The sequence below is a fragment of the Lissotriton vulgaris genome, chromosome 3_1, assembly GCF_964263255.1.
Source record: "Lissotriton vulgaris chromosome 3_1, aLisVul1.2, whole genome shotgun sequence".
NCBI classification, from domain to species: Eukaryota; Metazoa; Chordata; class Amphibia; order Caudata; family Salamandridae; genus Lissotriton; species Lissotriton vulgaris.
Genome location: NC_141689.1, coordinates 16,436,310 through 16,460,833, shown reverse-complemented (window position 1 = coordinate 16,460,833; position 24,524 = coordinate 16,436,310). Strand labels below are relative to the sequence as shown.

General features: G+C 44.1%; 1 protein-coding gene across 1 annotated transcript; it reads left to right on the top strand.

Annotated features, from left to right (window-relative positions):
- Positions 1-15,055: 15,055 nt before the first annotated feature.
- Positions 15,056-23,699, top strand: LOC147725830 (uncharacterized). The gene is made up of 3 exons (XM_086963364.1): positions 15,056-15,138; positions 15,999-16,048; positions 22,061-23,699. The coding sequence occupies exons 1-3, from the start codon at positions 15,056-15,058 to the stop codon at positions 23,281-23,283; spliced, it is 1,356 nt and encodes a 451-aa protein (XP_086819490.1). The 3' UTR covers positions 23,284-23,699.
- Positions 23,700-24,524: the final 825 nt, after the last annotated feature.

Sequence of the window (24,524 nt, the reverse complement as noted above, 5' to 3'; positions counted from 1 at the left end):
TGTTCCATGTAACAGGAAGTAAGCAGATTGGCGGTAGGGTTTTGTCAGAAAGACAATGTCAGGCGTACGTTCTTCCATCAGGAGTGCAAATTCTTCCCTATATTTAGGTAGGGATCTGCAATTTAGCATGAACATGCGGTACACGTGGGATTGGTCTACGGCCAGCTGGGGTTTGAGGGTCGATTTGCAGATATTGCAGGTTTGAGGGAGTTTTTCTACGTGAAGCGGATTGGGGCTGCACTCTTTTTGATGGAGCCTTAGTTCCAGGAGATTTGCGGCACGGGACTGCCTGGGTTTTGTGGTTTGGGGAGTAGGGGGGTGGCCCTTGGTCCGGTCTCGGCGCGGACGAGCGCAGACGAGCTTGCCTTAAGCGCTCCTTCGGCGCGCAATCGTCGTGCCCGCTGCGGTCGTCCGCTGCGCTTTCTCCACATACACATGATTTATTGAAGGTTGTGGGGGTAAGGGGGGGCGTGGCCTCGAGGGGGCGTGGCCTGTGTGCACGCGGGTGATGCCGGCAGCTGAGGGGCTTTGCCGGAGGGCGGCAGCTGCGATAAGATCCGCAGCGCGGTGTACCAGCGAGCGACAGAGGCTTGGTGAGTTATTTTTAAAAGATGCAAAACAACAATTGTGACTCGCAAGTGAAAAGTTTCAAAGATTAGCTAAGCAATTTTTAAAAGGCTCCCGGCTTCCGCCTCAGGAGCGGAGGTTCTGACTGGACGCTCGTATTCAGCGCCAGTTATAGGGTAAGGGGGCGTGGCCTCGGGGGGGGGGGGCGTGGCCTGTGTGCACGCCGGTGATGGCGGCAGCTGAGGGGCTTTGCCGGAAGGGCCGCGGCTGCGATAAGATCTGCAGCGCGGTGTACCAGCGAGCGACAGAGAGGCTTGGTGAGTTATTTTTAAAAGATGCAAAACAACAATTGTGACTCGCAAGTGAAAAGTTTCAAAGATTAGCTAAGCAATTTTTAAAAGGCTCCCGGCTTCCGCCTCAGGAGTGGAGGTTCTGACTGGACGCTTGTATTCAGCGCCAGTTATAGGGCAAGGGGGCGTGGCCTCAAGGGGGCAAGGCCTGTGTGCACGTCGGTGATGGTGGCAGCTGAGGGGCTTTATAGAGTTAGGGGGGATGGTAGTAGAGCCGGGCATCCAGCCCCCTATGAGTGGGGATGGTAGTATAGCTGGGCATCCAGCCCCCTATGAGTGGGGATGGTAGTATGTTGCATTCTGTTGTACATTTCTTTCTGCCTTGTTCTGTCCCCTTGCCTTTCCCTGTCTGGATCTGCTGCCTGGAATGTATGATGCGTGCCTGCATCTTACATCCTGGGTTCCAGATTCCAGACCAACTGTATTACAAGACATGTACCTGAACCTGTTATGATGTGCTGTGCTTCAACTCCTATTCATGCATTAAATCCTTCATGAATTTCTACTTTGAATTTGCCTTGGATCTTTTTACTGGCGACGAGGATGGGATTCGAACCCACGTGTGCAAAGCACAATGGATTATAACTAAATTCTAAATATTGTAAAACTTCGGTTAAGCCAGTTAATGATTACAAGAAACCTTCTTATAGTACTCCCAGACGTACTAATAGTAATGTATCTTACGTTGCGGAGAGAGAGGGTAATGATCCGCTAGTTAGAGAGTCTGGTATTGTAATTTCTATACAATCTTCGTTCGACATGACACTAGCAGATACTTTGCCTTCTCCAAAGAGTTCAGTGAACATACTAGGTAAAACTCTTGAACTCATGGTGGACTCCTGTTCACCGTGGACCATAATCACTCGTGATTACTGTGTAGAGTAATTTGGTAACCTAATTGATGTGAATTCTTTGTGTGAACCTGATATTGATGCCTACAATTTTGATACTTCCAAGATCAGTTTTATAGGTTTTAAAGAAGTCCCTATTATTGTAAAAAACAATTCAGCTATTATCAAGATGTATGTAGCATCTAAAGGTGTGAATGTTCTAGGTTGGCGGGACCAAGCTAAGTTGGGGATCTCGTTAAATCCTAGGCTGAAGGATCCTGTGTGTGTCCTTGCTATAGCAGATGGGGACTATGACCTGGCATCCATGTCTAAAGAGATATCTATCTCCTTTCCCAATGTTTTTTCCGAGAAACTTGGGAGATTGATTGGTTTTACGCATGAAATCAAAGTCAAACCAAATACTGTGCCTCTAAAGCAGAAGTTGAGAGGTGTTCCCATCAGTGTCAGAGAGGAGCTCAGAGTCATGCTTGACAACATGGTTAAAGATGGTGTCATAGAGGAGGTAGAATCCTCCGAATGGGTTTCGCCTATTGTTTTGGCGATTAAACCCGACAAAACAATTAGGTTGTGTGTAGACCTGAGAGCGTTAAATAAATGTTTGGTTACAGATTGTCACCCGTTACCTAACATAAATGAAATGTTGTGTATGCTTGACGGTGCCTGTGTGTTCTCCACATTAGACCTTAGGTCTGCATACCACCAGATAGAGCTCACGGAAGACTCAAAACACTTCACCGCTTTCATCACTCCCCATGGATTGTTTCAATTTAAAAGAATGCCTTTCGGCCTAGCGCCAGCCGCTTCTGTTTTCCAGAGGGCAATGTATCACATATTCAGGGATCTGAATGTCTACGTCAAATGCTTTCAAGATGATATTCTTGTCTTTTCTAAAAATATCTCTGAGCATGATAGTCACCTTAGGGAGGTTTGTTCCAGGTTGGAGAAGTTTGGCTTGACCATCAAAGCTAGTAAGTGCAAGTTTTTTTGTAAGACAGTAGACTATTTGGGCCATTCACTTTCAGGGGATGGAGTTGTACCAAAAAAAAATCTTGTGGATGCTATTGTTAAGGCTCCTTCCCCAGACAACAAGGAAAAGTTGCTTTCTTTTGCAGGGCTTTGCGAATATTATAGCAAATTTATCAAAAATTTTGCAAACAAAATGGAGCCTCTCAGAGAACTTACAAGGAGTTCAGCCAAATGTATTTGGTCGGAGAAGCAGGAACAAGCTTTTAAACAAATCAAAGAGGAAATCGTTAATGCTCCTACTTTGAAGTCCTTTTGTGTCAACAAGAAGTGCATCATTACTGTTGACGCCAGCCTTTATGGCATTGGTAGTGTGTTAAGTCAGTCATCAGGTAAGGATGAATGGTGTGTTGCCTTCTCCTCAAGGACTTTGTCTCCCACGGAGAGAAGGTCCTAACAAAATCAAACAGATGTTGGCAAACCACATCCTTGCCAAGTTCAAGAAACCATTCATCTTCCGACAATGAAATAAACTCCTTGGAGACACAATCTCCAACAGAGGCAACAACATCGACGTCATTATCCATCTTTGGAGACTCCTCACAAGGAAACCTTGAAAGAAAATCAGCAGTCACGTTACATTTACCAGGAACATACACAATTTCGAAATCATACTCTTGAAGACGTGAGGACAAACGAGCTATACGCGCAGTGGAGTTCCATCCACCTCCAGGAGATAAAATCCCAACTAAGGGTTTATGGTCGGTACGTAGTACAAAACGATTGCCCCAAACATAATTCCTGAAGTGCTCAACAGCCCAAATGCAGGCCAGAAGTTCCTTTTCAATTACGGAGTACCTTCTCTCCGTGGGAGACAAAGTCCTTGAGGAGAAGGCAACACACCATTCATCCTTACCTGATGACTGACTTAACACACTACCAATGCCATAAAGGCTGGCGTCAACAGTAATGATGCACTTCTTGTTGACACAAAAGGACTTCAAAGTAGGAGCATTAACGATTTCCTCTTTGATTTGTTTAAAAGCTTGTTCCTGCTTCTCCGACCAGATAAATTTAATTGAACTCCTAGTAAGTTCTCTGAGAGGCTCCATTTTGTTTGCAAAATTTTTGATAAATTTGCTATAATATTCGCAAAGCCCTGCAAAAGAAAGCAACTTTTCCTTGTTGTCTGGGGAAGGAGCCTTAACAATAGCATCCACAAGATTTTTTTTTGGTACAACTCCATCCCCTGAAAGTGAATGGCCCAAATAGTCTACTGTCTTACAAAAAAACTTGCACTTACTAGCTTTGATGGTCAAGCCAAACTTCTCCAACCTGGAACAAACCTCCCTAAGGTGACTATCATGCTCAGAGATATTTTTAGAAAAGACAAGAATATCATCTTGAAAGCATTTGACGTAGACATTCAGATCCCTGAATATGTGATACATTGCCCTCTGGAAAACAGAAGCGGCTGACGCTAGGCCGAAAGGCATTCTTTTAAATTGAAACAATCCATGGGGAGTGATGAAAGCGGTGAAGTGTTTTGAGTCTTCCGTGAGCTCTATCTGGTGGTATGCAGACCTAAGGTCTAATGTGGAGAAGACACAGGCACCGTCAAGCATACACAACATTTCATTTATGTTAGGTAACGGGTGACAATCTGTAACCAAACATTTATTTAACGCTCTCAGGTCTACACACAACCTAATTGTTTTGTCGGGTTTAATCGCCAAAACAATAGGCGAAACCCATTCGGAGGATTCTACCTCCTCTATGACACCATCTTTAACCATGTTGTCAAGCATGACTCTGAGCTCCTCTCTGACACTGATGGGAACACCTCTCAACTTCTGCTTTAGAGGCACAGTATTTGGTTTGACTTTGATTTTATGCGTAAAACCAATCAATCTCCCAAGTTTCTCGGAAAAAACATTGGGAAAGGAGATAGATATCTCTTTAGACATGGATGCCAGGTCATAGTCCCCATCTGCTATAGCAAGGACACACACAGGATCCTTCAACCTAGGATTTAACGAGATCCCCAACTTAGCTTGGTCCCGCCAACCTAGAACATTCACACCTTTAGATGCTACATACATCTTGATAATAGCTGAATAGTTTTTTACAATAATAGGGACTTCTTTAAAACCTATAAAACTGATCTTGGAAGTATCAAAATTGTAGGCATCGATATCAGGTTCACACAAAGAATTCACATCAATTAGGTTACCAAATGACTCTACACAGTAATCACGAGTGATTATGGTCCACGGTGAACAGGAGTCCACCATGAGTTCAAGAGTTTTACCTAGTATGTTCACTGAACTCTTTGGAGAAGGCAAAGTATCTGCTAGTGTCATGTCGAACGAAGATTGTATAGAAATTACAATACCAGACTCTCTAACTAGCGGATCATTACCCTCTCTCTCCGCAACGTAAGATACATTACTATTAGTACGTCTGGGAGTACTATAAGAAGGTTTCTTGTAATCATTAACTGGCTTAACCGAAGTTTTACAATATTTAGAAAAATGTCCAGTGCGGTTACACTTATTACATTGTCTATTCAGAGCAGGACACTGTGGAAAGGAAGCTATATGATCCGGACTTCCACATCTAAAACAATAAAATTGTTTACCTTTGCCCTCGTATTTGTTAGAACTTTGAGTTTTAACATTCACAGTGCTAACCTCACCAGTGGATGTGGACGGAGTAGATTGAACAGAGGCTTTGTCTAAAGATTTGATCCATTTGTCGGACTGTTCTAATGCTTTAGCTGTACTAATGGCAGTCTCCAAACTAGGATCCCCTAAAATCCATAACTGCTCTTGTACTTTCTTGCTTTTCACATGCACAACAATTTGATCTCTAATCATTTCGTCGGTCATTAGACCAAAATTGCAATGGAGAGAAAGCGCACGTAAAGCAGTTAAAAAATCATCAAAGCACTCATTCTCATCTTGTACCCTGGTGTAAAAGTTAAACCTGTTTAAGGCTACACTGGTTACTGGTTTAAACCTTCCCTCTATTCTGTGTACAGCCTCATCATAAACATTTGAATCACCACCAGATCTCACAGGAGGTAAAGTTCTAAAGACAAGTTGTCCTTCTGAGCCAAGACAATGTAAGAAAATGTTCTTTTTCCTTTCCGCTGACATCCTTTCGCCATCCATGGCTTTAAGGTAAGTAAAGAATTCCTCTTTCCATCTAGCTCTCCTTCCTCTACTCAGGGTTTTTGCCAGAGGAGACCTGATGCTTTTCCCGTTTTGCCTTCTCCCAGTTCTGTTCATCTGGATTCCTCAGTTGCCTTTAGAGTTAAAGTTTCCAATAGGCAAAAGAGTGTTCCCAGCAGATATCTGGATTAATTTTTTTTTTTTTAGGGGTAAGATGTGTTGCATTCTGTTGTACATTTCTTTCTGCCTTGTTCTGTCCCCTTGCCTTTCCCTGTCTGGATCTGCTGCCTGGAATGTATGATGCGTGCCTGCATCTTACATCCTGGGTTCCAGATTCCAGACCAACTGTATTACAAGACCTGTACCTGAACCTGTTATGATGTGCTGTGCTTCAACTCCTATTCATGCATTAAATCCTTCATGAATTTCTACTTTGAATTTGCCTTGGATCTTTTTATAGTAGTGATGGGCATCCGGCCCCCTGTGAAGGGGATGGTAGTAGTGCTGGGCATCCAGCCCCATGTGAGGGGGATGGTAGTAGTACTGGGCATCCAGCCCCCTGTGAGGGGGATAGTAGTAGTGCTGGGCATCCAGCTCCCTGAGAGGGGAATGGTAGTAGTGCTGGGCATCCAGCCCACTATTTGTAGGGGGTACTGATAGTGCTGGGCATCCAGCCCCCTGTGAGGGGGATGGTAGTAGTGCTGGGCATCCAGCCCACTATGTGTAGGGGGTACTGGTAGTGCTGGGCATCCAGCCCCCTGTGAGGGGGTTGGTAGTAGTGCTAGTCATCCAGCCCCCTATGACCCCTATGAGTGGGGATGGTAGTAGTGCTTGGCATCCAGCCCCCTATGAGTGGTGATGGTAGTAGTGCTGGGCATCCAGCCCCCTGTGAGGGGGGATGATATTAGTGCTGGGCATCCAGCCCCCTATGAGTGTGTATGGTAGTAGTGCTGGGCATCCAGCCCCCTGTGAGGTAGGATGGTAGTAGTGCTGGGCATCTAGCCCACTATGTGCAGGGAGTACTGGTAGTAATGGGCATCTAGCCCACTATGTGTAGGGGTACTGGTAGTGCTAGGCATCCAGCCCTGTATGAGTGGGGATGGTAGTACTGATGGGCATCCAGCCCACTATGTGCAGGGGGTTGCTGGTAGTGATGGGCATCCAGCCCCCTATGTGTAGGGGTACTGGTTGTGCTGGGCATCCAGCCCTGTATGAGTGGGGATGGTAGTAGTGATGAGCACCCACCCTATGAGTGGGACTGCTGGGAGTGATGGGCACCCCCCCTATGTGTGGGGACTACTGGTAGTGATGACCATACTACCCCTGTGGTTTGGCTGTTGCTTGTGGAAGGGATATCCGCCCCAATGTGTGCATAGCATTTTGTGGGTTTGTGATGTTTGATTGTCTGGTGGGTGTCTGACTTACCGTCTGTGATGTACGCGTCTGTTCCTGATCAGGTCATAGATATACAGTACTGGGATGACCTGCGTGAATGGATTCATCATTGTTTCATCTCGTACTTGGTGATTGTTATGTTATGTTATGACCGCCGACAAACGGTCTGGGCCTCCCCGAGCTCCGCTGAGATGCCGCCTTTGGGAGTCGGAGTTCCACAGGGCTCTGTGTGGAGCCCGACTCTTTTTAACATCTTTATGACCCCACTGGCGGCACTGGTGGAGTCTTTTGGGGCCCAGATCGTGTTCTACGTGGATGACACTCAACTGCTCTTCACGTGCAGGAAAGATCAGGCATTTGATGGAGAGAGCATCCGGGGGTGCCTAGGGATGGTTTTTGACTGGTTCCAGTGGAACAGCCTCAAGCCCAACTCCAATAAATCGGAGGTTCTGCTTTGCGGCTGCGTCTCGGACCCTGAATGGCGGGAGTGGTGGCCAACGGACATGTGTCCCCCTGCACAGTCATCTCTGGTGGCCAAAAACTTGGGAGTCAAGTTTGATAACAACCTCACGCTAAGATCACACATTCTTGGTCTGACGGGCACTTGTTTTGGCATTTTGAAGATGCTCCGGAAGTTCTTACCTCTGCTTACAGAAGAGCATAGAAAGATCACTGTTCAAGCCTTAATAGGCTCCAGATTGGACTATGCCAATGCCCTATATTTAGGGCTTCCGGACTATCTTGTTCAGCGGCTGCAAGTGGTGCAGAACTCCGCCACTCGCGCCATTTTTGGCCTTCATAGGCGAGCGAGAGCATCCGGGTTGGTGCAGTCGCTTCACTGACTGCCCATCCGGAAGCGGATTATGTTTAAAACTCTGACTCTGGTGCATAAAGCACTTTATGGTTCGGGAGCAAGGTACCTGCAGCGAAGGCTTGCCTTTTATCGCCCGGTCCGTTCACTTCGGTCGGAATCTTTGTTCACGGCCGTGGTCCCTCGAGTGAGGAAGGCTCGCACTGGGGGTCGCTCCTTCAGTCTCAGGGCCCCCCAGCTGTGGAATTCCTTACCTCTGGCTCTATGTAGTACTCCCAACTTGTTCCTGTTCAGGAAGAGCCCTATGACCTGGCTTTTTAACCTTTAGGGTATTTTTCTTTTCTCTTTTCTCTGTCCTATGCTGTTATGTTTTTTAACTGCTGAGCTGCCTACATAAAGCGCCGGGACACTCTTTCTGAGTAGCCGTGCACTATACAAATAAAAGTATAACATAACATAACATAACATAATACAGTACAGTTTTTAGGAAAATATATATACATTTTGTTGAATATACTTACAATACCGTTGCTGATTTTAGTGAAGATGGTGGTGTTTATTTTGCAAACTTCTGTTTTCGTGTTCTTAAATTTGTTTCTGTTGGAAAGAAGAAATATCATGTTAACATTTTTGTTCTACTAATTTGTAATTGATGGGAAGATTGGGGATAATTGGGTTTTTGGGTGGGGTTTTTAGGGACTTGTTGAGTAAAAATAGGAATATACTTACTTATTTAGTAACTTTTTTTGATGATGTGGCAGTAGTATTGTGTAGTTTTTAGAATGTATCTGTAGAGGAAATTTAAGAGACACATATTAGTACATTATATTTTTGTATATTTATTAGTGAAGACTGTAAGTACTGCTCTAATCTAACTAGTGTTTTACTTCCTTAGTGCTGTTGTGAAGTTTCTTTCTGAAATGTAAATCTGTGTCCTGGAAGGAAACCGGTGGAGTCTCCTGTTAATTTTTTCTGTAGAGCTGTGGTTTGTATTATATGTAAATTGTTGCTGTTTAAATTGTGTTTAGTTAATTAATGGGTTTATTTTATTGGTGTATGTGATTAGTGTAAGGTTTTCATTTGTTGTTGTTCATCTTTTTCAAGTTTTTGGCAGTTAGTTTCCATATATGGGAAACACTTATTAATAACTTGTTAGTGTTATTTCTTTTTTTTTGTTTACACATATTTATTTACTTATGTATGTTTTCTATATTTTATAATGTTTTAATTTGTTTATGATATGTGTAATAATATTTAATCTAATCTTTAATAGAATATTTTTTTTTTATTTAGATTGATTTATATATTTATATGTTCTAGTAAGTTTATATACTATTTATAATGTGTGTAGTTATTTTTTATATATTGAAAATACGTTTTGGGGACAAGATATGTTCATTTTAGGTTTTTTTTCAAATGTTGATCTTTAAATAAATTGATAAAATAGCTGCCTATATTTTAGTTTTCAATATTTATGACTTTTTGATGTTTATTAAAGAAATCTCACTAATTTATTTAACAATATTTGTGTTTTCATATTGTTGTGTACAATATTATTTATTGTCAATAATGTTGTTTTGATATTTGTGTAATTTGTTAAATAAATATTGTCAGTCAATATTAGTGTAATCAATATTTTGGTGCCAATATTTTTGGCAATCGATTTTGTGCTCATCGAAATTATGTCAGTTTTGTTTTAACAAGGTCTGTTATTGAACATGCAAATGAATTGGGTAAAGCGCAACATTTCTGTAAGAATTTATTTCTTGAAAATATAGAATTTTGATCGATTAGAAGGAGCTATAAACGTATTCAAGTTCACATCTTCCTTCTTCACGTAGCTTTCATCTGTCTAGCAATGGTATCTATACTCACTGCCTTAAACAATTTAACATAAAAAAGTCAGCATGTGACTCCCATGTGTGTAGCGTTCTCCACATCCTGGATACCCCCAGTTACTACTCCACACTCGGAGCGTAATAATACACCTCTTTATCCTTCTGGGTATGACTGCAAACGCAACTTTCTAAACGAAGCTTGACGTCACAGCTCTACTGAGTCCAGTAGAAACAAAAAGGGTTCCGTCATAAAATTCGCGAGCCACTACAGCTTCCTCTCTGTTATATAAAAACTTAACATTTTATATTTACAGATCAGAATATACATATGCATACATTTACATCTCTTCAATAAGCCTTTTTATTCCTTTAATCATATGACCTGATCTGACAGCTTGCAGCTGTAGTCTTCAGTACCAGAGATCTTCAGAGATGGTGAAGAAAAAATAACAGTTAGTGGTTTTTTAGACACCGTCTTTCATTCACCACTTTGATCAGGAGAACAATGAGTCAAATACCGAAAGAGTCTTTGGTTACTGACTTCCCAGAATGTTGAGTAGTTACCATATCCCACATGATGGATACCACACGGAGTGGTGAATGGTATAGGGATCTTTTGTTGCATCAGCCACACAATCACAATATCTCCTTCTTGGAACTGGAGGTTTTTTCCCGTCGCCCCTTGCCTGCATAAGTTATAATTTTCTGCTTGTTAGTCAAATCCTTTATACCAGTGGTACTTTCACTGCTTTCTTGTTGGTTGGTCAATTGAGGTAGCTTGATTGTCATTGCTCTCCAAAACATCAAAGTCATAGGACTTTCGCTGGTGGTCAAATGTTATGTTGAACAGTAGCCTCATGGAGTAGAATTCAATACAATTTTCAACTTGAGCCCTTCTAGAGCTGTATTCTGTACTGCTTTCTTGAACAAACTCATAAAACGCTAAATGACTGCATTGGCCAATGGCCACAGAGGTGTACTCTTCTAGTGCATTATGTACAGATGCTGTAGTAAATCCTTAAACTCCTGGCTATGAAAGGGCTGGACTTTATCAGACTTCACAATAGCAGGAATATGCAGTTTCTCAATAACTTGTTCATTAAAAGTCAATGAAAGTTCTTCTGAGTGGAAATCAAGAATATTCATTCGCAATTACTAGCAAATGATGTCTATTATTGAGTGGACCAAAGAAATCGATGGCTATTCTCTCCCAAGCATGTTTAGGGAGTTCGGACATATTCAACGTATGTTGAGTCACATTTATAGAAAAGCAGTTTCATTGATGACAAGCTTTAAGTTCCTTTTTGACTCGGTCATCTAGGTGTGGGAATCATACTCGATCTCAAAGAGCTCTCTTTGTGGCAACTATACCATTATGTCCTTTGTGAGCCACTTCAATCTTTTTCTGTTGCAGAATCTCTGGAGTTAGGATTTTCAACCCTTGTAGTTTGACTCCTTCTTGAGTTATGGGCAGTTCATCTTTGACATTCTTGTATCATTGCTTTTCACCATCATTGATGAAGGGTTGAGTGTGTCGGTTTTGTGACTGATGTGTAATTCTCTCTTTCAATTTCAGCATGTTACTATCATGACTCGTGGCAGTTATGATCTGGGCTAATGATATGGCAGCTGGTTTATTCGTTTAGACAATGACCTTCATAAAGGCCTCAGCCATCTTTGGATGGAGTACCTCGACCTTGTGGATTCACTCTGGAAAAGTGGTCAGCAGGATTCTGGTCCTTTCCTGGACAATATACAATGGTATAATTGGACTCTTGCAATCGTAATCCAATCTTTCACTGTGAGGGGGCATCTTGGCTTTTAGATTGCCAAATATAGTCAGTAAAGCTTGATGATCAGTTATTAATATGAAAGGTTTTTCATACAAGAACACATGAAAATGTTCACTAGCCCATACCACTGCCAAACTCTTTCTTAGGTTGTGAGTAAGCATGTTCTGTCTGGGACAAACTTCTACTGGCGTTTGCAAATCAGCCTTGACCGTGTGCCCCATAGGAACAGTCCAGCCCGAATCTTCCCTGGACTGGAAACAAGAAAACTAGGACCGGTTTCAGGCTTTCAGCCCTCATCAGCCAGGATAGCTTGATTCCAGTGGCATGGAGGGCACGGGACTCACGTCTAAGCATACCCGTCCCACTCAGGGTGAAAAATGCAAAAACAACAGTTGATGGACAGAATGCAGAACAATGTCATAATCATAATCAGAATGGCCCTAGATAAAGTGACTGCTACTATTCTGGTATTGTTAGATCTATTGGTGGCCTTTGACACCATCTCCCATTCCATCCTGCTTTGCAGATTACAGGAGATTGGTGTCGAGGGTCAAGCTCTGGCATGGTATGAAAGCTTTCTGTTAAGGAGATCTTAGTGGGTCAAACTAGAGCCATTTTGGTCAGCAACCACCCTAGTGGATAAGGGGGTGCCGCAGGGCTTCATCCTAAGCCCAACTTTGCTCAACATATACGTGGTCCCATTGTCTGCTATTATAAGGTCGTCTGGATTCAAGATGATCTCATATGCAGACGAAACACAGGTGATTATTCCATTTGATTCGGATCCTGTGGTCACTGGAACGAAGTTTAAGACCTGTAGGTTGAACATTGCGACTTGGATGAGGGACAATTTCCTCCAGCTGAACTCCAACCAGACGGAGATTCTCCTCTTTGGAAAGGCAGAAGAACTATGGACTCCGGAGTGGTGGCCTTCGGAACTAGGGGATTCTCCCTCCCCCACGAAGCAGGCCAGGAATCTGGGAGTCCTTCTGGACAGCAAGCTATCTTCTGAAGATCATGTAAAGTCACTGTCTAGCTCCTGTTTTGGGATCTTGAAAATGCTATGGAATGTTTTTCCTTGGATCAATCTGGATGCAAGAAAGACTCTCATTCAGGCGTTGACCGTGAGTAGGCTGGACTATGGGAATTACCTATTGGTCGGGCTAGAGAAAAACTCATCTCTAGGCTCCAGGTACTGCAGAACACTGCAGCTAGAATGGCTTTGAACAAACCTAGATGCACCCCTCCCCGCCCCCCTGCTGCAGTCCCTACATGGTCTGCCTGTTAAGAAGGGAGCAGTCTTTAAACTTTTGATCCTGGTGTTCAAGGCAAGGCAAGGCCTTGGTCCGGCGTACCTAAAAAAGAAGGTAAGAGCATATGTGCCGGTGCGTCAATTAAGATCCAGTAACCAAAATCCCTTAGCCCCGTGCAAAATCTACAAAGTGAGAATGGGAGGGCGGGCTTTCTCACATCTGACCCCCTTCCACTGGAACAGGCTACAGGAAGCATTACGGGGCTGTACATCCCTGGTTTACTTCAGAAAGAGCCTAAAGACCTGGCTGTTTTAGGAGCCTAGGCCGGCCAATGGACCTGGGGATGATTTGTTGCACCTTAAAAATGTTAAATAAATAAATATATATTAAAATGTACCTGTAATCTTTTTCAAATTCCAACTGATGATACCCTCTCTTTAAATCAAAATGAGAAAACAGTTTTGCTTCATTTTGCTGAGTTATCATGTCAGCAATGTTTTAATCTGGATGTTGTTCTCTTTCAATTGCCTTATTTGACTGATATCAATGCATATGCATACAGCTCCTTCAATGTCTTTTTTCGGCACTACCACTACGGGAGAAACCCATGGCGTCAGAGCAGTAGAACGCCCAATATTATCATGTTTAGTAATGATTCCAGTTCATTTTAATCAGCTTTTTGTAAGTGCAAAGCAATTTGTATATGTCTCTGAGATTGAATGTTGCTTGCTTGATTTCAGTTTTCCATTTTATAGTGATCTGTTGGTAAAAAACAAAAGATAATTCTTAAGAGAAATTTATAAAAAGAATATTGTTAATTGGTGCAGTCTGTTGGGGGGTACTAGTTAGTATAGAAGCTGAAATAGAGAGAAAATGAAGGGCCTCATAACGATGCCAGTTGTACCAGCTTCCGTGGTCATGTTGGATGCGGTTGGACAAATTAGACAGAAATTGGCAGATGGGGAATCATGCGCAAGATAGTGACATCCTTCCCTCAATTCACATTTGTTAAAACCAAAGTACTCATGGTTAATAAACAACCACTGCCATCAGTTGTAAAGCAGATAGACAAAGTCCACCCTCAATACAAATTAACAATTTAAAGACCTGAGCAACAATTGTACCTATAAATGTTCATATAAATCAAAACTCTCCAATAGGTTGGGTTTCTTTTCTTCTCTTTTATTTTTCCATTTCCATGGTATCTTCTGAAATTAAAATTCTTGTTGGATGTTCTTCAAACCACAAGGTAACCAAAAAAAAAATTGCCAACACGTGTTTCGTCTGGTAAGTATGCCAATTGACTTCATCAGGGCTAAAATATAAGAGAGCCTTAAAGTCACATCAATCACCTAAGTTAACATCACAAATTACAAGACCTGGTCTAAGGTGTAAAATATAAACAATGACTCACAGGAAAGGAAGATAAAAACCCACCAGTACCAAGATGGGAGAGAAAAACAGAAAAATCAAAAAGGAGCATGCTCTAGATAGAATCCTTGTGTGCTTAAATGAGAAAAGTGAGATAGAAAAAAACGAGTTTCAGCAATAAAAATAAAAGTAATAAAGGTTGTATGCAAGCCTTAACCAATCATAGCAAGAAAAAAGCTAAACCTCTTATTCGCCACACACACCTCATTACAAGTGAAAGATAGCTATATACACTTACCAAAGCAAAAATGATTGTAAGGAAAGCAAATAAGAATATCTTTCCATAAACCAAACGTCCATGCTAAACAAGATTCTAAAGAAACAAACACAATTTTGATACCATCAAAGAGGTTGGCCCACCGCTGGAATAAAATGCATGTGTATGGACAGAAATCTGACCACCGCACATCTTCTGACTCTGACAGGAGATTCCAACCGTGGTGGTGTCGCAAAGGACCAATGGATCCTGTCGGAGAGCAGACTCACCTACTGACCTTCTGCCCTATTACAATGTGCCTTTTATACGAACCAGCAATGCTGTTCCAACCAGCTCATCTGAGCTGGTGGAAAGGGAGGGATGTAAGGCTGTCACAAACTTCTACACAGCTTCTCACTTCCTTTGCTGGCATGAAGCCTTTCTTACATGTCCTGCTGCTACTGCACCTGCTCGCTGATGATGAAAATCAAAACCGTTATGAACAGAACCGCCGGTAAGTGACACACCTACCCGTCTACATAGGGTCCCAACCAAATTGAGGCATCACCATGAAAAAGCTGGGCCAGATTTTTGCCTGTATAAATGGGGGTGTGTGCAACATGTTCCCAAATCAGCACTCTTTGACATATAGCCAAGATACATTCCATGGACATTAGGGGGCCTAAAAGGAGCTTGGAAAGAGCAAGTTCTGTAGAAGTGTTTGAAGTTTTCCGGGGTCTGTTGGTGACCATCACGGGCAGGTAACAAAAGCTGATGTAGCAAAGGGTCTGCATGGGTTCTCCATATTAGCCCCCACCCTCAGGGTCTAAAATATAGTCAACTCTGAAGCAGTACCACCTATCACTGCCATAGACGGAACAGCCAAGAGACCCATAAAAGTCCATTTCCCAGTGTTTTTAGGTCAGATCAGAAGCATCCCTATAACTATCATGCAAGTAAGTCTGAGTAGTAACTCCTAAAATGAATGCCATTAACAACCATTGGCAAATCTAACAGTTTTGTTTCCTTGTAGATGCAATGTAACTGGTGTTACCATATACATTGATGGTGTGCCATGTCAAAATAAAAAAATATTTTTTATGTGTGGGTCAATGGCAGTCACATACGCAATGCTTACTTGCTAGTAAGCCGCTGTGTTGAATTTGCCATTTTAAACGTGCTAAATCATGTGTTGACCTCGATTCCATGCAATGCTCTGATCTTCCATTTTGTTGCATCGCACTTCCATCTTGAGCTGCCTTGACCTGGAGTTACACTTTAGCAGTAACATAAACATGTTATTCACGTAAACCAGTACCAGCAGGTGCGAGGCATCTCGTGAGGATGCCTCGTGAGGTTACGTTGTACCTTCAGAGTGTTTTCATGCATTCCATACTTATCGCTAGGACAGAGGGAGGATGGCCGTGCCAGTCTCCAAGGCCGGAGAGTGGGAAAGGAATGTCTTTTGCCTCGACACCGCCTAAACAGAATCTGGCCAGGTCTGTCTGGGTGGGTCTGATGCAGAGATGGGGGCCAGCACTTGTGAAAAGATGGGCGAGAGCGCCTGCTAGAGGCTTCTCGAACAGGTTGATTTAAGCTATAAAAAGCGGGGTCTGTGAGGTGGAGCTCAGGAACTCAGTCTTGGAGTGGACGCACTCGCGGGACAACTTTGGTGCCCGAAGAGATTACTCCCTGAGCTACCGGTCTTGCGGGTTCCCGACCTGGTGTTCAGTGCTTGGCCTAGAGATGTTGAAGTCTCCGGTGCTGCAAATGAATCTGGTGAGGTGCTTTGTACATTAACTGTTTATATACCTGTATTCACAGTTTCATATTTATGTATATAGTGTGGTGTATTCATTGTTTATTGCCTTTCACTCGGTGCCTAAGACTTTCTTAGTTGCAGTGACTTATTGCCTTTGCCTACAATATTAATAAAGCTCATTTTTACCTCCAGGGGAGTGTTGGAGTTTCTCTTTGAGTAAGTGGTGTGCGTAAGTTCAGATTACGCAAGTGGGCAAAGCAATACATTTTGGCGTAGTCGGTGGCAGGATTCGTAAATTACGCGGGGAGAAACATGTTTAAAAAGGCAAAAAGTGGTTTTAGTTCTTTGGCACCGAGTGAAATCCCTTTAGCCCCCATGCAAATTCCTGGATGGGAGGCGACGCCGTACTCCGCGCTGGCGCGTGAGTATGCTAAAAGCTCAGGATTAAGTGAGAGCTGGTTTGACTGTCTGGGCGAAGCAACGCCAGAAGATGTTTTACATTGTTTAAAGAAGGTTCCGGTGGAGAAAGGAAAGGAATTATACACAGTGGGGCGCAGAGGTTGGGCTCTCTTACATGCCTACCGTCAAGTTTTTGATAAATGTTTAACTCTGCAGCGAGAACAGTTGAGCTTAGAAAAACAACTTATTGAAGCCAAGAATCTTTCTACAATGCTTTCATGTCAGAATAAGTTATTACAGGATAAGTTAGAAACCTATCAGACGATAGCAGAGCGGGCTGCAGTCCGTGTTGCTGAATACAGATATAGGAAGAGGAGAGGCCGAGTGAGTAAACGGAAGGTTCATTTAGCGATTGCCAAAGCAGGCTTAGATTTCGACCCGTCAACTTGGGACTCCAACATCTGGGAATCATCAGAATTCTCCTCAGAAGGAGAGCTGCCCTTGCAAGAGGAGGGAAAAAACGAGCAAGGAAAAAAGGCTAAGAGAGTGGAAGCACAGCCCATTCTAAGACGTAAACTTCAGATTGCTCCAGGGAACCCGGATGGAGTCATGTTAAATAGTTTGGAGGATTTCACACAGCAAGAGATAAGTGATCTTTTAGCGAGGTTTAGACAGAAGCCTGGTGAGACGCTTTTAGCTTGGATGGTGCGCCTGTATGATCACGGCGCTTCTGGGGTCATGTTAGATGAGGGGGATGCTGCCAAATTTTGTACTCTCAGTACTGATCCCACTGTGCAGGGATACTTTCGGACTTTTCAGGGTGATGATCAAACGACTCTGTTGCAGTTAGCTTCCCGGGGGTGTAGCCATAGGTACCCCACAGATTCAGATTGGCCTGGGAATGAAAAACCATGGTTCACCCTAAGAGATGCATCACAAAGAATTAAGGAAGAGGGGATGAAGCTCGCTGTTCTGGTAGGGGAGGCGCATAATTTGATGTGTCAGCAGATGACCGTGTCAATGCGGAATAAAATCATTCGTTTGGCGCCCCCTGCATACAAAGCAGTGATAATGACCTTGTTAATTAACCAAACTGGCAACACCATAGCCGAAGTAGTCGAGGCAGTCCGTGAGCTGGGAGAGCTTGGGGAATGGGCCAAGCCAGACAGAGCTTCACGCTCAGAGTCCCGCACTGATAACAACCGAGTGACCAGACGTGATATGTTTCTGGCGCTGTTAAAGGATGGGGTGTCAAGAAGTGAGATTGATGGGATTGAGACCAAAAGCATGTGGGAGATGTACCGTAAGCGAGGACTGGATAGGAAGGAGGGGAGTAGGCATGTGAATAGAAAAGATAATAAGAAAGTGAGTCGTAGGGAATTAGAGCCTGAGGAGAAGCCTGAAAAAGCAGGTCAAGAGAGAGAGAGAGAGAGGGAATCTCAGGAGAGAGTAACAAAAGAGAAAGGTTGGGTCAGAGAATGCACAGATTCAGATGGGGACCGGGATGAGGAGGAGTTGTTCCCTGAGGGTTACCCCACATTGTATTCAGATCTGCGCCGGGACCTGCGCCGGGCAGATGCAGAGCTGCGCAGGCGAAAATTAGATTAGGAAATTGGCCAAGCTCTGGTACAGGGATGGGCTCGCAAAGATAATAGACCACATGTGAGGGTTGAGATCTATTGGCAAAATAGGAATGTTCAGGAGGTGCGGGCTTTGGTAGATACGGGAGCGGAGGCCACATTGATACATGGCAATCCACGGAGATTTAGAGGACAATTTTTTACGATTACAGGTTTGGGAGGACAGGAAACCCCAGCAGTGCAAACAGTAATTCAAATGAAAATTGGCAGACTTCCTAAGAGAGCATACACGGTTTTGATTGTGCCTATTCCTGAGTACATTATTGGCATTGACATTCTGAAAGGTATGACCCTATACTTAGATGACGGATGCTATCAGTTTGGGTCAAAGCAGTACTTATCAGTGGCTGCTGTGAGGGTGGGGCGCTTGAAGATTCCCCCAGTGAAGGTGCCCCAAGCAACAAAAGTGGTTCACATAAAGCAGTACAGGATCCCAGGGGGACATGATGAGATTACCGCAACCATTCGGGACTTGGTGGAGGCGGGGGTGGTGAGACCAATTACCACGGCGTGGAATAATCCTGTGTGGCCCTTGCGCAAACCTGACGGAAGCTGGCGCATGACAGTTGATTACCGCGAGCTTAATAAACATACGCCCCCGTTGACAGCCGCGGTCCCAGACACCATCACTTTAATTGAAAAAATTCAGAAACACAATGGGACATGGTATGCGGCAATTGATATTGCCAATGCTTTCTTCACAATTCCAATTGCCCCTGAGTGCCAGGAACAATTTGCATTCTCTTGGAATGGTAGGCAGTACTGCTTTCAATCTCTTCCTATGGGGTATTTACATAGTCCCACGATCTGTCACCGGCTGGTGGCAGAGCATTTGGACGAGGTGGCAGTTAGTTCTGGAGTTCAACTTTGTCATTACATAGATGATGTGTTGGTTCAAGGAGAGACCCAAGAACAGGTGCAGGCTCAACTAGACAGAGTGGTAGAGCACTTGCAGAGCAAAGGGTGGGTGATTAACCCCGAGAAGGTGCAGGGACCCTCTCAGAGTGTGAAGTTTTTAGGCATTCAGTGGCATCAGGGACACAGGGAAGTGCTGCCAAAAGTTAGGCAAAAGATCAAAGAGTTTGCAGTGCCAAAAAATAGGAAGGAAGCGCAGCGTTTCATTGGATTGTTTGGTTTTTGGAGGCAGCACATTCCCCATTTGAGTCAGATTTTGGCCCCTCTGTACAAGGTTACGCGGAAGAAGCATGAGTTTGAGTGGGGGGAGGCACAGCAAAGGGCATTTGAGTCAGCGAAAGAGGCTATACAGCGGGCTTTGGATTTATGGCCCATACGAGAAAGAAGCATTGATTTAAATGTAACTGTCCAGGATCAATATGCAACCTGGAGCTTGTGGCAAAAGCAGGGGAGACAGAAAGTGCCCCTAGGGTTTTGGACAAAGAAATTACCTGATGCTGGAGAGCGGTATACTCCTTTTGAGAAGCAGTTGTTGGCATGTTATTGGGCTCTGGTGGATACCGAGCAGTTGACCCTAGGGCACAATGTGTTTTTGAGACCTGAGATACCTATCATGCAATGGGTGATGAGCTCACCCAAGACACACAGGATTGGGCATGCACAGGAGTCTAGCGTCATAAAATGGAAGTGGTATATACAAGACAGGGCACGAGTGGGTCCCAAGGGGACCGCAGTGCTGCATGAGCAAGTGGCGCAGACTCCCATAGCAGATGCAGAAATGTGTCAAGATGTACCTAAGGTGCAAGAGTCCCCGGTGAGATGGGGTGGGCCTTTTTCAGAGTTGTCCGTGGAGGACAAAAAGCATGTGTGGTTTACAGATGGCTCAGCCAGATATGTGGGGACCAAAAGACATTGGAAGGCAGTGTCATATAATCCAGTGACCAAAAAGTTGTTGTCAACTACTGGAGAGGGAAGAAGTAGTCAGTTTGCAGAATTGTATGCAGTTTACCAGGCATTAAAGCAAGAGCTCCCTGGTACATGTCACATTTACACTGATTCATGGTCTACCGCCAATGGGTTAGCCACCTGGCTTCCCACATGGCATGCTCACAATTGGATGATTCACAACAGGGAGGTCTGGGGAAAGGAGTTGTGGCAGGAAATTTGGGAACTGTTGTCCCAGAGTACAGTTACAGTGTATCATGTTGATGCTCATTGCCCGACTGACTCACTAGAGCGTTGGTGCAATTCCTTTGCAGACCAAGAAGCGAAGATTCATGAAGCTGAGGTGGAGACGCACGATTCTGACTTGGTGGGCATGGCTAAATGGGCACACCAGAAAAGTGGACACTTGGGCGAGCGAGCCACTAGCAGGTGGGCTGAAAGTAGAGGAATGTATATTCCCCTAGATTTAATTAAAACTGCAATCATTCACTGTCCTGTTTGTCAGCATACTCAGCACAGACCAGTCCCACAGGTAGTGAGAGGCCAGTTAGGCAGAGGGAAGTTACCAGGGCAGATATGGCAAATTGATTTCATCGGGCCGATGCCAATGAGCCGAGGATGTCAATACGCCTGCACGGTGGTGGATACCTATTCTGGTTATCTCATTGCCTTTCCATGCCAGAGAGCAACCCAGTCTAACACTCTGAAAACATTGAATTTGTTGATCTTATACTACGGAAATCCATTGCAGGTCCAAAGTGACAACGGGTCCCACTTCAAGGGAAAGATGGTGCAAGATTTTTGTGTACAGCATAACATTGAGTGGATCTATCACATACCCTATTACCCACAGGCAGCAGGTTTGATCGAGAGAATGAATGGTTTGTTGAAAGAGCAGTTGAAAAAATTGTCTGATGGGTCATTGAAGGGGTGGAGGGATCACTTGTCTGAGGCATTGCAGATTCTAAATAACCGACCCCTTGCTGATGCAGAGACTCCTTTGATGCGCATGTTGACCCCAGCTTTGCAGATTAAGCCTCATGTGGCCACAAACACGATTCTGTATTGGGAAACAGCTCCCGGAGCTTTAGCCCCATATCGTGCCACACCAGAAGCTGCCGGTCTTGATTTACATGCTTTGAAACTCCATCGATTGCAACCACGAGACATTACCTTGATTGAGACAGGAATTGGAGTTCAAATTCCCCCAGAGCATTTCGGGCTCATCGCCCCTCGATCTGGGCTTGCCCTTAAAGGCATCCAGGTTTTGGGAGGGGTGGTTGATGCCGATTACCAGGGGGAGATCAAAGTTATCCTATTGAACAGTGGAAACAATGATCTGATTGTGCAACCCGGTGACCGTGTTGCCCAAATGATCATCATGCCGGTGTATGGAGGAAATGTAATGAAGGGGACGGCCCCAGCCCTTCTAACTGTGCGAGGAAAGGGCGGGTTCGGATCTACTGACAAGAACCCAGGGGCAAAATTGTGGGTGGAGTCCCCAAACAAACCTCCTGAACCTGCAGAATTGATCGCTAAGGGCAAGGATAACATCCTAGTCATCATGAAACCCGGACAGGAAAAGTGGGAAAATGTACCTGCTGAAAAATGTTATTTGCGAGAGTGATTATACCAGTCTGTTTTCTTTTTCTAGATCACAGTATGGCTTGCCGCTGCGATGCTTGCGCGGTGTGGTCGGTGTTTGGGCGTGTCCGGAGGGGTCCGGGAGGGCCCGGGGAGGCCGAAGGGGATCAACCGCCCGAGTCGGATGACAGCATTGTTGCAGCAACCGGATAACATCTGGACCTACTTGGCTGGGAACGTTCTGAACACTTCCCACTTCTGTATGAGAAATCTTCAAAGTACCGCTGATATGATATCAACGTGTCTTGTTGCCGTACCTACCCCGGCACAGGTGCTTCTGCACATTTTCAACCAAACTAACTTCGATGGGGTAGTGGAGGAAAGTGATGTTCAAACACATCTGAGTCTTTATGAGTACTGTCGCTTTTGCCCAGAGGCTACAGATAGCCTCTGGAGGAACATGACAAGTATTGCTACCTACAATATCTCTACTGGAGACGTTTGCTATCAATTAACTTGTGACCCTACCAAGGTTGGCAAGTGTGGCCAATTAAAACTAGAGAAAAGCAAACAATTGACTCCTGATCAACAAACATTATGTCAGTCACGACATGACAGTTTTTGTAGTAATGTTACCAATTATATGGTTTGTAATCACACAGTATTAGCCGCTAGCCATGTTAACCATGTGAAATTACCTAAAGGATGGTTGTTCTCGTGTGGTAATATTTCATACACTTACATACCAGCTAATATAACGGGAGGACCTTGTGCCTTATCACGATTAAGTCTTATGCTTTTTCCCATGCATTCTGTTACACGTATTCGCTCTTCTAGAGCCGCTCTTCAATTACCTGAGGATTGTGACTCCGATATTGATTTGCATTCTAGAACAGAATATACTAGTTTGGCCCTTTCCATTGTGGGAGTGCCAGGACTGTCCGTTTATAATGCCAGAACAATTGCAAAGCTTGCCTGTTTAATTGTAAAGAATCTCAATCACACTTCTGCCGCTTTAGCTGAATTATTATTAGATGTTCAAGGAACCAGAAAAGCTGTTTTGCAAAATAGGGCCGCTGTGGACTATTTGCTGCTAAAACATAACCACGGTTGCGAGGATTTTGATGGCCTATGTTGTTTTAATTTATCTGACCATTCTACATCGATCCATGCACATATTAATGCTTTGAAAGATTTAGTGAAAGGGGTTACCCAAGACGTTGACCAGGGATGGTGGGATTGGTTGTTTGGGTGGCTGCCTAATTTTGGACAGCTTCGGTATATCTTGGGTGTTATTGTAGTCATTATTTGTGTTTTTATCTCATTATGTTGTTGCCTTCAATGCATTCCTAATCTTTTCTCCCTTTTTCGTCCCAGATCAATGGTATTTAGACCAATGGGGTATGATGGGTGAATCGAAGGTCAAGGGGTGGATTGTGTTGAATTTGCCATTTTAAACGTGCTAAATCATGTGTTGACCTCGATTCCATGCAATGCTCTGATCTTCCATTTTGTTGCATCGCACTTCCATCTTGAGCTGCCTTGACCTGGAGTTACACTTTAGCAGTAACATAAACATGTTATTCACGTAAACCAGTACCAGCAGGTGCGAGGCATCTCGTGAGGATGCCTCGTGAGGTTACGTTGTACCTTCAGAGTGTTTTCATGCATTCCATACTTATCGCTAGGACAGAGGGAGGATGGCCGTGCCAGTCTCCAAGGCCGGAGAGTGGGAAAGGAATGTCTTTTGCCTCGACACCGCCTAAACAGAATCTGGCCAGGTCTGTCTGGGTGGGTCTGATGCAGAGATGGGGGCCAGCACTTGTGAAAAGATGGGCGAGAGCGCCTACTAGAGGCTTCTCGAACAGGTTGATTTAAGCTATAAAAAGCGGGGTCTGTGAGGTGGAGCTCAGGAACTCAGTCTTGGAGTGGACGCACTCGCGGGACAACTTTGGTGCCCGAAGAGATTACTCCCTGAGCTACCGGTCTTGCGGGTTCCCGACCTGGTGTTCAGTGCTTGGCCTAGGGATGTTGAAGTCTCCGGTGCTGCAAATGAATCTGGTGAGGTGCTTTGTACATTAACTGTTTATATACCTGTATTCACAGTTTCATATTTATGTATATAGTGTGGTGTATTCATTGTTTATTGCCTTTCACTCGGTGCCTAAGACTTTCTTAGTTGCAGTGACTTATTGCCTTTGCCTACAATAATAATAAAGCTCATTTTTACCTCCAGGGGAGTGTTGGAGTTTCTCTTTGAGTAAGTGGTGTGCGTAAGTTCAGATTACGCAAGTGGGCAAAGCAATACAGCCGCGCTCTCATGTACGTCAGCAATGCATGTGTGAGAGACCACCTGAACACTCGTCCCATTCAACGTTCTGACACTAAAAACACTTCCAAATACACATTTCAAAAACTGTACAAGTCTACCATTACAGAGGAGAGAGAGAGAGATAGGTTGCATATTTTAGTACGTGTAAGTCGAACATCCCTGGAGAAAATCTGCAGACACTGCACATCACCTGATTGAAAGTACTCCTATCCGAATTAGACCCACACTATACATCAGTAATGGGCACACCTACAACACTTCCTTGAGGCACAACACAGTGGATAAGCCTAGGGGAGTTGTGTTGCAGGTCCAAACATATCTAG